A 13,783-nucleotide genomic window follows, 5' to 3' on the forward strand; every position below is an offset into this window, starting at 1 on the left:
TTGTATTCATTCCAAGTAAACGATGTTGACAAATGTCTACATATTGGCTCCTAACTTCATAAAATCTGTTAGCAAAAATTAACTTGGGAGAATGTAATGATGAGTGGTGATAGTTTTCAAATAGTTTGGATGTAAACTATCTTCAAATATACTATTAATTATACTATTATTAAAATATACATCTTATTGAGGGTTCTTAAATATATTAAATTACTAATTTCTTGAACATACAGTGACAATGAAAATAGGATTACATTTACTATTTAGAGTTTTGATTAGTTATTAGCAATGTTTAATATATCATTCACTCACTAATCTCCAAATGTCAGTTCTCTGTTATTACTGGTCGTTTATAGCCGTATAAAGAATGAGCAGCAATATTGAATATAGTTACTGTCAATTTTGTTAATGATTAAAAGAGATGAGTTGAGTATACTGTTACTTTGATAAATAATAATATTTTAGTAGAACACAGCAGAAAGCCTAACTCATACACTTTTTTACACATAGAAATAGTGTAGGATTCTGGACAATTTCTTGGAATATATCCTGATTTATAAAAATATAAACAACATTTTGCTAGATGTTCCTACTCTCTAGAATGAAATCAATATACATGTCTGAAAGTCTTGGCTCTGGGATGTTAAATCACTTTATGCAGAAGTTCATTGCTAAACTCCAGCAGAGTATTACGTGGCATATTATAATAGAGTTCATATCGATCACTTTGTATGACTTCATGTGCTCACTATCATTTAATATACACAAGGGAGACACTGGTTCATCATTAATCCTATTTCTAGAGACATTTGCATTAACCTTTCAATCATTTTAATAATAAAGAAAAAGAAAACCAAACAGATTGTTAACAAGTATCTGTGAGTGAAAGCATAAATGTGTATCATGGAGTACTTAAAGAGCTTCTCACAGAAAACATATAGAATTTAATCCTGTTGTTCTCCAAATAATTTAGATCAATGATAATCTAAAGATATAAAATATGTATCTAGTAGAAAGTTTTAAAAATCAAAGAAAATTTATAAAATAAAAATGCCTCCAAACAATAATAATATAGAAAGTAATTGTTATTGTAATATATGTTTTCATACATAAATATTTGTCATATCCTCATATAACAGGAAATGATAGATGTTTGCATTATTATATTTATATATTATTTCTTTATTAAAATTGTGTAATGAAAATTTCTAATGTTCAAGGCATTGTTCTAGACACTGAATACAAACATCTCATTCCACCAAAAGATATTTATGGGTTAATAGATCAGTATAATTGATAAGCAAATAGAACTTATATAATATATTGTGGTACATGAAACATTAGAGTGGGTAAGATAGGATTTATGGAGAGGATTTAAGAATAGATCTGCAAAAAGAGACCCCAAACAGAAGGGAACAAGTCTACCTTCATCAAGGTAATACTAAAAGAACTCTAGATTTACAGGAGTAATTTTATGGGCTCAAGTAAAGGGCTAAATGGAATATCTGTGTGGAGCAACAGATCATTCTGAAATTCAGCCCTACAAATTTGGGTAGATCATGTTTTCTGCTTACAGTGCAATGAGTATTCATGCAGAGGCAAGACACTGCAAAATTCTCATTATAATGGGATGATTTGGTGATGCTATAGAAAAGAGTGCTAGAATGTTGGTGGGAAGTGAGTAGGCTATCCCCATCATAGATATCGGATATTATAGGCTTCTAGTCCAAGGTGAAGGCAGAAGAGTGGTAAGAAGTGCTCAGATCTTGCAAGTGTATTACAAATATAGCTGTCACAGCATGTAGGTCCTCCCACCCACTATTGCTAACATGCTTATGAACCTGTTACCTGTAGTAGTGCCTCTGCTAGTGAAGACAAGCCTGGTGACCCATAGAATAACTCAATATGAAGCAGTAGCTTTCAGAAGGCCTATAGGACAACTATTATTGTCCAAGTAAGTGGCCTGTTTGTTTGTTGTTAATTTTTATAATCTCTGATTAAATTTGAACAAGCAATGGTACTATTTAGAAACTTCTTAAATAGTATTTCATTTCAGAAATCCCTCATAATTTCCATAGTACATTAGAATCAAATTTTATTTTCAAAGTTTAATTTTATGCTAAATTCTAGAAGATGTGAAATGCATAATGCCATCTTTCTACTAAATCTAGGAATTACAAGACTTTAAAGCTGTGCCGTAAGAGAAAGGGTCATGATGGTGTTTTTCTGGTTTTTTTTTTTCCACAATTTATTTGAAAGCAAGTATTCGTCATTATCTTTTTTTGAATTGTAGATATTCCTCCAGACAAAAATGCTTCCTAAAACTGATCATTATTTTAAGAAAAAAAAAAGAGTATTTTCATTTATGGTTTTATTAAATTATTTTCATTTTAAAATCCAAATAAAAAAGTCATAGTGTTTTCCATTAACTATTTTATTTGTTTGTTTGTTTGTTTGTTTGAAGCTCTTGGGAATATGTCCATAGCACTGATGAAGTGCTGGAAGCCAGTTGAGATCTAATACCATAAACAGGACTACTTTTTCATCACCTACACTGGAATTTTTCAAGAAGTAAACTATGACAATCTATCAGTTCCTGAGACTGTTTGTTCTCTGGGCATGCCTGCCCCACTTCTGCTGTCCAGAATTAACGTTCAGAAGGACTCCTGGGATTCAGCAAATGACTGCAGAATCCCGTGCCCCAAGGAGTGATGGTAAAATCCTTCACCGTCAAAAACGTGGCTGGATGTGGAATCAGTTTTTCTTGCTGGAAGAATATACTGGATCTGATTATCAATATGTAGGCAAGGTAAGTCTATATTAAAAAGGTAAATAACTATATTCTTAATTTATCTGTCTAGCTAAAGAATATTGAAGATAGTCAATATCCCAATGAATTTAAGTTTGATTCTCTCAGTGTTCTCAAAGCCTTTTTATTCATGTAACAAAATTGTACATGGGGAAACTGTGGGATGATCATAACATGTTAATTTGCAAGAATTACTTTTGCCAATCTCACAAATGAATCTACAGAAAATGAATGATCATGGAAGCTGTTTGTTAGTGAAGTCCTTTAAATGAAGATGTATGTTTAAGTTAACATTAGTATTTACTTCAGCAAATACAAATAAAATCGAGTTTCATATTTTACAAAATGAAAAAATAATTAAAAAAATATGTCCTAAGGACAAATATATTACTTCTTTATAATAAAACATGTCTCTATAGGTTTTTTCCTATTTTTTATAAGTCATTTTGTGCATAATTCTTAAAAACAAGTGAGGCAACCAAATATATATGTTACTTCTTGCAGTATGAAATGGACAAAACAAATGTTTCTTGAAACTGTGATGGGGTTCATACAAGAAAAGAAACGTTGTTGAGATAATAAATTTCCATTGGTTTTAAAACCTTGATATACTTTGATACATTCCAATTATTTTAGTCCTGTTAAGTATGTAATAAGAGTGATGAATTTGAGGTATTGTATTGACTAAAAAGAGCAGAAAAATAAACAACAAACTTAGTGAAATTAGCACAAGGCAAGAAGTATCAGACTTTCCAAGTGAGATGAAATGACCACACTGTAAAGGGGAATTTTGTATATGGAGGGATAGAAAACTTTTGGATTTACTACCATGTGAAGAAAAGGAAGTGAAACTCAAGCCATGGAGACTACAAACAGATTTATTTGCTTGTTTTGCAGAATAGCAGTTACTCAATTTTAATCAATTTTCCTTCATCTAGTCTTTAACTGGGATTTAATAAATGTTATTCAATTGAATTATTGTTATAGTATATGCTTTTTCATGATACTCAAATTACTTCTCATCCCCCATCAACAGAATATCAATTCCTTGAAGTCAAGAACTCTATGTCATGTCTTAGTCTACTGCTTAATAACTATTTTGCTAATTTGATGATTGCTAGTTGTATTGAATAACACTTCCTCAGCCATCTGGTGCCACTTGGCTATTTGGCAGAGAAAACTAGTCTAGAATTTAATATTAGTCTGTCCAATTAAAATTAGAATCTTCTTACAATACATGCAAAATGACAAAGAACCCAACTATAACAACTGCAATATTCCCAATTAGCTATATGAAAACATAGAAGATTTCATGGAATGTTACTGTATTTTATAGTGTATACAACAATTCCTATCTTAAAAGTACATGATGACCTACTATTTCAATAGAAGGTTCATTGATGTTTCAACTTTCAAGAGTATTTAATTCCTCTGCATCTATTTTTAGTTTCTGATTTGCCCTATCTTTTCATATATTGCTGGGTCAAAAACACCAGAACCAAGGCAACTTAGGAAAAAAAGGGTTTATAGGAGGAACAACAATATGAATTAACCAGTACCCTCCCCCCACCAAGAGTTATGTCTCTGGTTGCATATGTAGCAGAGAATGTCCTAGTCGACCATCAATGGGAGGAGAGGCCCTTGGTCTTGTAAAAATCATATACCCCAGTACAGGGGAATGCTAGGGCCAGGGGTGGGTTGGGGAGCAGGGCAGGGGGAGGGTATAGGGGGCTTTGGGGATAGCATTTTAAATGTAAATGAAGAAACAAACAAACAAACAAACAAACAAAATCCAAGATGCTGGAGCACAGACACAGCAACAGAAATGGCTGAGAGCTCACATCACCCCAGAGGAGGTAAAGAGAGACACATCGGTATGATTATTGTCTGCTGAAATATGAAAGCCAGCAAAGGTGACAAGTGAAATCCCACAATCCTTCCCAAATAGTTCCATAAACTGAGGACAAAGTATTTAAACTTATGAGACAAGAGAGGCCATTCTCATTCCAACCGCCACGTTTCAGGTCTATTCTATAAGTTCTATGATTTATTCAATTCATAGCCTATAAAATAGATACTTGATGCCTTTTTGTTATTATTCACAGGTTAATACTGCATGAGTAGCTTATATTGTATCAGTTACATCCAAATTACATGTCTTATTTTAGGTATATATGACAAAAACTGTTAAAATATTATCTATCTATCTATCTATCTATCTATCATCTGTTTTAAATATACATCTATACAAATAAATATTATGTATTTCAGTGAGTGCAGTTTGGTTGTAATACATATTTTCTTCATAAAATACAGAAATGTATATTTTCTACATAGTATTTTAATATTAAATATGAAAATTTACTACACAGTCAATTTTCTTTAGGAAACTTCTCTTTCAGTTTTTACTTCCTGTAAGGCAGACATTGCTAAATATGCTAGTAGTTTCAGTCTTTCTAGGTTGATTTTTGCTGTAGATTTAAAATGTATTCTAATTACAGACATTTGGGGAACTAGTGACAGACATCCCACTGTAGGAGGAGTGTCTAGAGGCTGAGAATAGGAAGCAATAAAACGAATGATTCTGGTGGGATGAGTTCCTGAGAATGAAGCACATATATAGTGATTGAGAGGGTTTTTTTGTTTGTTTGTTTTTGTTTTTGTTTTTAAGACAGTTACATTTTTCCAAATAAGAACTCTCTTTTCTTTATAATTTTTAAGTTAAGGCTATTTAGGAAAGCATACAGTTAGTAAAAGAAATCTCAAAGTAGCATCTTACTTTCAACTATTTCTCTTTTTTGTGAGTAACCACATTTATGAGACTTCATTTTTTCTGTCTGTGTAAACAAAGAAAATGTTTATGCCAGTGAACAGATTATAAATGCACTTTTTGCAAATACTGATACATTATTAATGTAAAGGGTATTTAAAACCTCTGTAGAAAGGAGAAAGATAGGCCAGGGGGTAAACTGTCACTGCCATGACTCTGTAAGAAGTCAAACAGTGAAGTCAATGCATTTCTTTTCTCAGTCCCAATAGTCAAGGATTTTCCTCTAAGTCATGAAATTAAGAGAGTGGTTCATAGCTTAAATATACATAGAGCTTTCTGTTTTGCCTTTCCCGTCAGTTATTTCTAATGCTGAACTTATATAAGTCACTCCTTATATTCAAGCAATAGCAGTACATGCCAGTTTGTCTAGACAGTATCACATTTTTGTGGAAAATGTTTAATAGTTGAACCACTGTAATTTTAATACTTTCTCCCAGATTTTTCAGTATGTCTAAGAGTCAGAAAAAAAAAATGTTTCTCAACTCTATCGAATCATTCGTTGAGTATCTGTTTATATGTGCTTTTTGATGACTATATTTTATTGCTAAAATACTGTCCTTCAACAGGTAATTCCAAAGTACCTCACAATGTAGCCCTTGTCTCAAACACAGGATTCCTTAATTGCACAACAAAACTTTTCCTGTTAAGACACAACATACATATCTATTCACCCCAGATAGGGATCACATGAGAGACCAGATACCACCAAATTCCATGCTGGTGAACCAATGAATCTTTGCTTACAGGTGTATGGGTGAAGGGTTACTTACAGAAGTAGAAATGACTCAAAAACAGATTGTTGTAACCCCCGAAATACTGACACTAGAGAGACTTCAGTGTTGTGTACAGACAGTTTGCCTCTGTGTTCCCTGCCACCATCCTCTGCCCCCCCTCCCCGGCCCCGCCAGAAGCTCTCATCCTCTCTCTAGCAAGTATAATATGTAGATAGCTGGTTTCTGTGCTGAGTCTTCCTGCAGCAAGCCTGGGGCTCCCTCCCCCTCCCTGGCCTCTCTACTAGCATTAGAATAGCACTACCCATAAAACTCCCCATTAATGAGGATATCCTGAGGAGATAGCGCAAGACATCCTCCCTGCCTTTGTGTCTCCAAAAAACCCAGCACTCCTCATGATAAGCAGAACTTTCTTGGTGCCTGTCCTTGAGATCTTAGAGAAATAACAAGCTCAGGGGAGATTAGAGCCTAGCATTTAAATCATGGAGAAAAGATAATCTGAGGTCATAGACAGTTATGACTGGCCATAAAATTACTCCCTGAAAAAACACCCATCAACACCCCTCCTTCTCCAATACCATCCCACCAAATGATTACAGCCCTCTACTCCCCTTTTCTGTGAACATTCAGGGGATTCCTAACTACACTGTATATAAACCCAGTGTTTTCACTTGTGAAGTGGGAGGCAGGTGATCTGAGTTTGAAACTGAAACAATAAAAGACTCTTTTGCTCAGCAGACTTCGAAATTCTTGGGCTCGTCTGGCTTTCCCATGGACTCAGGGCACAACAAGATCACTCAAGTCCAATTCCCAACATTGGTGGCACCAACAAAGTTGGGAACCTGGACACTGCCCAGCCTGCTAACAGCTCTACCAGTTGGAGAATGTCCTTTTCAGGCGTCTCAGTTGGTCTAATACTCTTCCTTGGCAGTTTTGTTCCATCCAGGCAGCTGGTCTCATCTCAGAGTCTTGGCAGCTTGGCTTATCTGAGTGTCATCACCAGCTTTTTTTTTTTTTCCTCAGTTCTTGAGTGTTGCCTTTTTTTTTTCTTTGCAGCTACTCTAAGAGTCTCTATTAGCTTTCCTTGCTTACTCTATCAAGGAGTGGGAGTCTCATGACTCTGGTCAGTTTCAGGGACTTCCTGAAGTTTATTTGAATTAGTTATCTTCTTGCTAATTTAGCTTTCCTTCAGGATGGAATGTTTCAGTCTCTGAAAAAAAAAAAACTGTTGCACATTTCTTGCCTCGTTTTCTAGAATGCTGGGATTCTTGGCTGGTGTTATTACCCTACACAACTTAAACGAACTGCTCTTTCATTTGCTTTGAGTTCTAACACACAGTTTCAAGAAAATTACTGATGATATTTATTATACAATCTATTCATTTATGCAATAATTCCTCTCCAATCACATAACAAACCTTAAATAGATTTTAATCAAGTCAGTTCCTGAGAATAATCCCCAACTATAGAATAAATAAAATCATAAGTTAAAAAACCAGTATTAGCACAGATACAACACTAAGTACTCAGTACAAAGGATATTTGTTTCTCCCAGAAGGACAAAGTGCAGGGAATAAGAGACAAAGACAGGAAATAGAAAAGGAGAGAGAAGGGGAAAAGGAACAAGTTGGAGGAGGAAAAATTATTTGTCCCAGAGACATGAGAGGTAGGTAAATAACAGTTTATAAAGGTAAAAAAGTAAAACCTTGTGTTAAGATGAGGTGTTTAATTTTAATTGGGCATGTTAATTAGGTGTGCCAAAAGTTGGTGTTTAGCTGCTAAACTTCAATACTTTGACAGTTCTTAGTCAGTCTGAGGAAGAGACCTCATAGGAGAAAAGGCCTTAGTGGATAGCTTTAAGAATACCATCTAAATACAATCTACTGTATTTTATTTCAAGGTAAGGAGAATAAGGTAGGAGAGCAACGCCTGCCAAAGCCATATTTGCCATATTTCAGCTGGCTAGGGTTCCTTCAATAAGTAGGCATCCACATATGTGATCCCAAGTCTGTATTGTCAATATATGCCAAGAACTAAAATTGTGATTTTCTAGATGTATATAGAAAGCTAGAGCAGCTCTGTGTATCTTCTTGGAGTAACAAAAACATTCACCAGACTTCACTGGGTATGGATTGTGTCCAGGTCATCCTGCCCTTTGTAATATTTGTCTTAATGCTCTTAAATTGTTTATATTTCTTCTGGAACTGTCCATTGTTTATGGACCAGCAGTCTCAATTAACCTGCACCTCCAAGATCTCTCAGGCATTGGACCACCAAACAGTCAGCATACACCAGCTGATATGAGTCCCCCAACAAATACTCAGCAGAGGACTGACAGTCTGGGTTCAGTCAGAGGTGATTCACCTAACATTAAAGAGACTGGAGGCCCTAGGGAGTTAGGAGGCCTGGTGGGATGGGAGGGGACTGGGGGTGGGGACATCCTCATGGAGAGGGAGTCAGGGAGGAGGTATGGGGTGTGGAACACTTGGAGGATGGACCATGAGGGGGAAAATATCTGGAAAATAAGTAAAATGAAAAAAAAAAAAAAACACTAGGCGAAATCAAGTTAAAAAAAATAGAAAAAAAAAAGAAAAAGACATTCATCTATTCACTAAATCTCCATGTCTTTTGTGTTTCCCTGAAATAATGGTGCCTTTCGAGAGTCACAGAAATAATTGGTTTCTAGTTGTGGTGATAATTCCTTTTGGCTCTGTGGGATGTTGACCCTTGTAGCTTACTGTTGTTTATTACTTTGCTGTATAGTACATAATCTACAGTGAAGATTCATCTTCTACCTGAATAGTCTGTGAAAACCCTGACTCCCAACATTTGTTTTTCTGTTTAGAAATGACTGCATTACTTGTGTAAATATCTTGTTGAGCATTTGATCCTACAACGTTTTAATTAACAGTGAATGAGAATGGACTGATCCATGACTGAAGATGTTGGAAGAAGTCAACAATTTTGTCAGTCATCTTTGTACTGCAGACTACTTTCTCAGTTAGCAATGGCCACAGATGGAAAGGGAGGAGGGCAAAATACTGTGTTTCAGTGACTCTACCTAGAAGTTACTTTTCATTCTCAGGAAATTCTCTGTGGCTGGAAGTATTTTGGTAAAACTGTGATCTTCTTTTTCTCAGTATCATTGAACAATGATCCTGCTGAATGATTCTTCAATGCATGGGACAGACACCTTTCAAATCTCTTCGATTCCAGTGTCATTTCTTTGAATATTGAGAAAGATTTACTAGACCCTAGTTTAACAAACTTGTTTATAAAATCCTAAAAAAAAATCTCAATTTATATTTTTATGACTTTTAACAATAAAGACATTAATTGTCATCATATACTTTCGATTTGCCACTGGTGTTTGTTTCATCCAATTTAGATGTTCTCAAGATCTAGCTTGTTTCATCTTATGTATGCAGTTGGTCTCTCTAAATTTGTATAGTCTACACACCAGGGCAAGTGAAACATATTTTGATTCATTTAAAAAATGTCTGGAGCAGCTACTACTTTGACATTAAATGTACGGTGGTAAAAATTTACATTTCCTGTACACAAATTTCTATCTTCAGGAGATGAAACAGATGACATATTTAAGTATAATAAACTACGAAACAAGTTTTGCTTCAGGTACAACATATACCATAAAAGCCAAGTATAGAACAATAGGTACCAAATGTCTCTATGTTCATCTTCTTCAGCACTTGAGAAAAAAAATAAAAGAGTTTTCCAATCTGTGAACAAACTCCACTAAATACTAAGACCCCACAAAGACATCCTTTTATGTTGTATCCTCTCTCCTCTCCCTCTACCCCTCTCCCTCTCCCTCCCCCCTCCCCCTCCTCTCTCTCTCTCTCTCTCTCTCTCTCTCTCTCTCTCTCTCTCTCTCTCTCTCTCTTGTTTAAGATATTGTTTGGATGGAAATACTTCAGAACAAATGAGCCTGTGGAATTCAAAAGGAATGGATTCTCTGAGATTAAGTTAATCTGAGAGAGATTAACCCTGTCTAAATACAATAAGGACTCTTAATACCAGTGCTCTTATTACTTTTGACTGAGTCCTTTGTAAGCTTAAATATGTAGATACAGGCAGCTGGCAACAGCTCTGAAATGAGTGGTTAGAACAAAGATAGTGACAAGAAACAAAATTTCTTCCTATTAAGTCGATCTGAAAATTGTAGTGTAAAAATCTTTTTTACACAAGCATTTGGAGAGTAGAAAATGCTTAATTACGAAAATGAGACTTTTCCTGAGTTAAAATTACAGATTGCTTTCATTATGTGTGACTAGAAAGATCTATTCAAAAACCCTCTCTGCTGTTTACTAACTATGAATGGTGACCATGGGAATTAGTCACTTCTTAACCTCTTAGCTGTTAGCCACATAAGAGTTGGAACCAAAAAAGATGGCAAAGGCAATAGGCAATTTTAGTTTAAAGGAAAAAAAATCCTCAAGATGAAATGAATGAGGACAATTTAATGGGTATCAGAAGAAACCCATTCTTTTGCATTAAGTGATTCCTAATATCTCCCAGGTGAAGGGGGTTTTTGATGGAAAGAGATAGCCTTTCCTTGATCCATTATTATCACACAAAATATGAACTTGCCTAGCATACTCAGTGGCCATTATATTAATTGCCAGGTAGGTGATAATAAAGGCATTTTAAACTGTAGGCATTTAATCTTGTGCGTATGTAAAATGCATGTTATAATAATAACTGAGGAAGAGATCGTGAATTTGGTAGAGAAAGGTAGAGAATGGGAGGAGCTGAAGAGTAAAGAAAAGAATGATATTGATAGGATGATCATATGTAAAGCTCATGGACACATAAAAAAAACCTGAACAATAACACGCGCTCACACACTTGAGTATGTAACAATAATGAGTAAGAGACCATGAATTTGAAACAGAGTAAAGCAGGAGGAAGAAAAGGAATAGGAGAAAGGTTGTAATTATAATCTCAAAAAATGTTTAGAAAAATAAAAAAGATATTACAAGAAAAGTCTATCTAAAGCCAATAAATTATAAACACAAATAGCATCCAAAATAGAATAGAATAGAATAGAATAGAATAGAATAGAATAGAATAGAATAGAATAGAATAGAATAGAATAGAATAGAATAGAAGTGTGTGCTATCAAAGCTTGGTAATCATTTTCAATTTAATCACACAGTGGCTTGTAGTTCCCAAATTACATACAAAACTAGAGTTCTGATAGGATACTATGTGATCCAGGAATTACATGTGGAAAACATACCTACATCTCAAATATTGCTGTAACATGGTAACAGAGCATTTTGTGTGAAAGACTTTAAGAAGATTCAAGAGACCCAAAATATATTTGAAAAATTATATACATAATTTAAAATTAGAAGATCCCTCAAAAGAATATACATATAAAATTTGCAGCTGGAGAAGCTGTGTTAGTTTTGTTTAATTTTAGAGATCTCATCGTAGCTTAACTAATTTTTTATGAAAAATTATGACATTTTAGGTCTATCTAACAACTTTTAGCTGTAATGGAATGATAATTTTGAAAATTGTTTTCTTTTAGTTGTAGTTATAGTATATATTGTACATTTCCCCTTGTAATATAATCTAAGAAGACTGTCACTATTTTTTAAATAAAATACAAGATACAAAGTTTTGATATGAAAAATAACAAAAAAAGCTCCAAAAATTAAATCATTAGGTAAATGGTGGGCTTATAATAACACTTTAGATGAAATGAACCAATATTATTATCAGAGCACCCATTTCTACACACATTCCATGTATTATTCTTCATGAGAAAGGACAAGTCTCAGCAAATGTAAAGATGAATACTTACACTCAGCACAGATTTAATATAATGCAATAAAGGCAGAAATTAGCACAAAGAAAATTTTTATAAAACCCAGAAATTCATTGAAATTTAACATGGATGGTTAGAAGATAACAAATAAATTTCAAGGAGGTGATAATGTGCCTTGAGATAATGAAATGCGAACACAGCATAAGAAAGCTCCTAAAGCAAATGCAGGTCAAAGGATCAAGCTCATGATATAAACTTGCACGTCAACAAGAACCACCTCAACGGATGTGCAAGTCAAGAAACTAGAAAGAGAAAAATAAGCTAAGCCCAGTAGAAGAGGGGAAAAACTAAAGATCAGGGATGAAATAAGTCAAACCACAATGAAAAGTGGAACACACCAATAAAGGCACGGAGCTGCATCTTGGAGACAAAAATATTGAAGATAATTAACATTTTTTATCTGAAAACAAAAAAGGAGATGGTATTACTCAAAGACATAAAATGAAAAATTAAAAAATATAGATGTTACATACAATGATACAGAAATAGAAAAAGATTAAGATAAGTCCCAGAGTAGATTTAAAACACAGCAAAGGTCATGTGCTAGAAGTGCATGCATTCCCAGAGAAGTCTAGCCTGCTACCATGAATCATGAGTAAACCTTATCAAACCAGTAATGTGCACAGAGAATATACTAACAATCCTATAATGCACAGAACTGTATTCATGCTGCACTGAAGTTCTAAAAGTGTTTAGAGAAAATCAGATAGTCTTTTCCCAAGTGTTCTATGATATTTAAGTGAAAACTTCTAAAGTCCCTTAAAATTTTGGAATTACAGATACTAAAACAAGCTGCAGACTATTATTTCCATGAATTTACATGGAAAAAAAAGCATGAATGTAATGCTAGTTAATTGAATCCCAAAATACATTCACTCACGATATAGAAATGAGATTTATACCTGGGGATGTAAAAATAGTTCAATATACACAAATAAGTAAATGTGATTCTGCATATTAATTAAGATAAAGTTCATGTGAATAAAAATTTAGATGTAATTAATACAAACAATATTTTTGTGGATCAAAGACCAATAAAACACTCAAAGAAGCAGTGCGTCACAGTAAACTAAAGAGTATATGAAAATCTCACAGTATCATTCTAAGTGGTAAAAAGTTAAAAAATGAATCTCAAGATTACAAACAAGATCAGGAAACCAATTGACAATCCTTTCATATGTTCTGGAAGTTCTGATTATAGCAATTAGGCAGGAAAAGGAGATAGGTAGGTAGGCAGGTAGGTAGGTAGGTAGGTAGGTAGGTAGGTGGGTGGGTGGGTGGATGGGTTGGTGGGTGAGTGGATGGATGGATGGATGGATGAGATAGGTAGTTAGGTGAGTAGGTAGAGAGATAGATATATAACACATATAAATAATATATAAATAAGAAACACATAACTGATGACCTCTCTTTGCTGACGATAGCTCCTTGCAGGAAGAAAACCTGAACAAGTTTAAGCAGAAGCAACAAACTTCAAAAATTGACCAATTCAGTCCATTTGTAGCATTCAAAATTCCAGACAGTATCTAGTCATAGACCACAATGTTACATGA

General features: G+C 34.2%; 1 protein-coding gene across 3 annotated transcripts in view; it reads left to right on the forward strand.

The window, feature by feature from the left end:
* Positions 1-13,783, forward strand: part of Cdh10 (cadherin 10) — a 197,338-nt gene that overhangs the window by 78,142 nt on the left and 105,413 nt on the right. For all 3 annotated transcript variants that reach the window (XM_006520100.4, NM_001316758.1, NM_009865.3), the window contains exon 2: positions 2,465-2,809. In XM_006520100.4, the coding sequence (XP_006520163.1) occupies positions 2,579-2,809 (231 nt within the window). In that variant the 5' untranslated portion in view covers positions 2,465-2,578. The remainder of the gene's footprint in view (positions 1-2,464; positions 2,810-13,783) is intronic.

Source organism: Mus musculus, chromosome 15 (genome assembly GCF_000001635.26).
Source record: "Mus musculus strain C57BL/6J chromosome 15, GRCm38.p6 C57BL/6J".
NCBI lineage: Eukaryota > Metazoa > Chordata > Mammalia > Rodentia > Muridae > Mus > Mus musculus.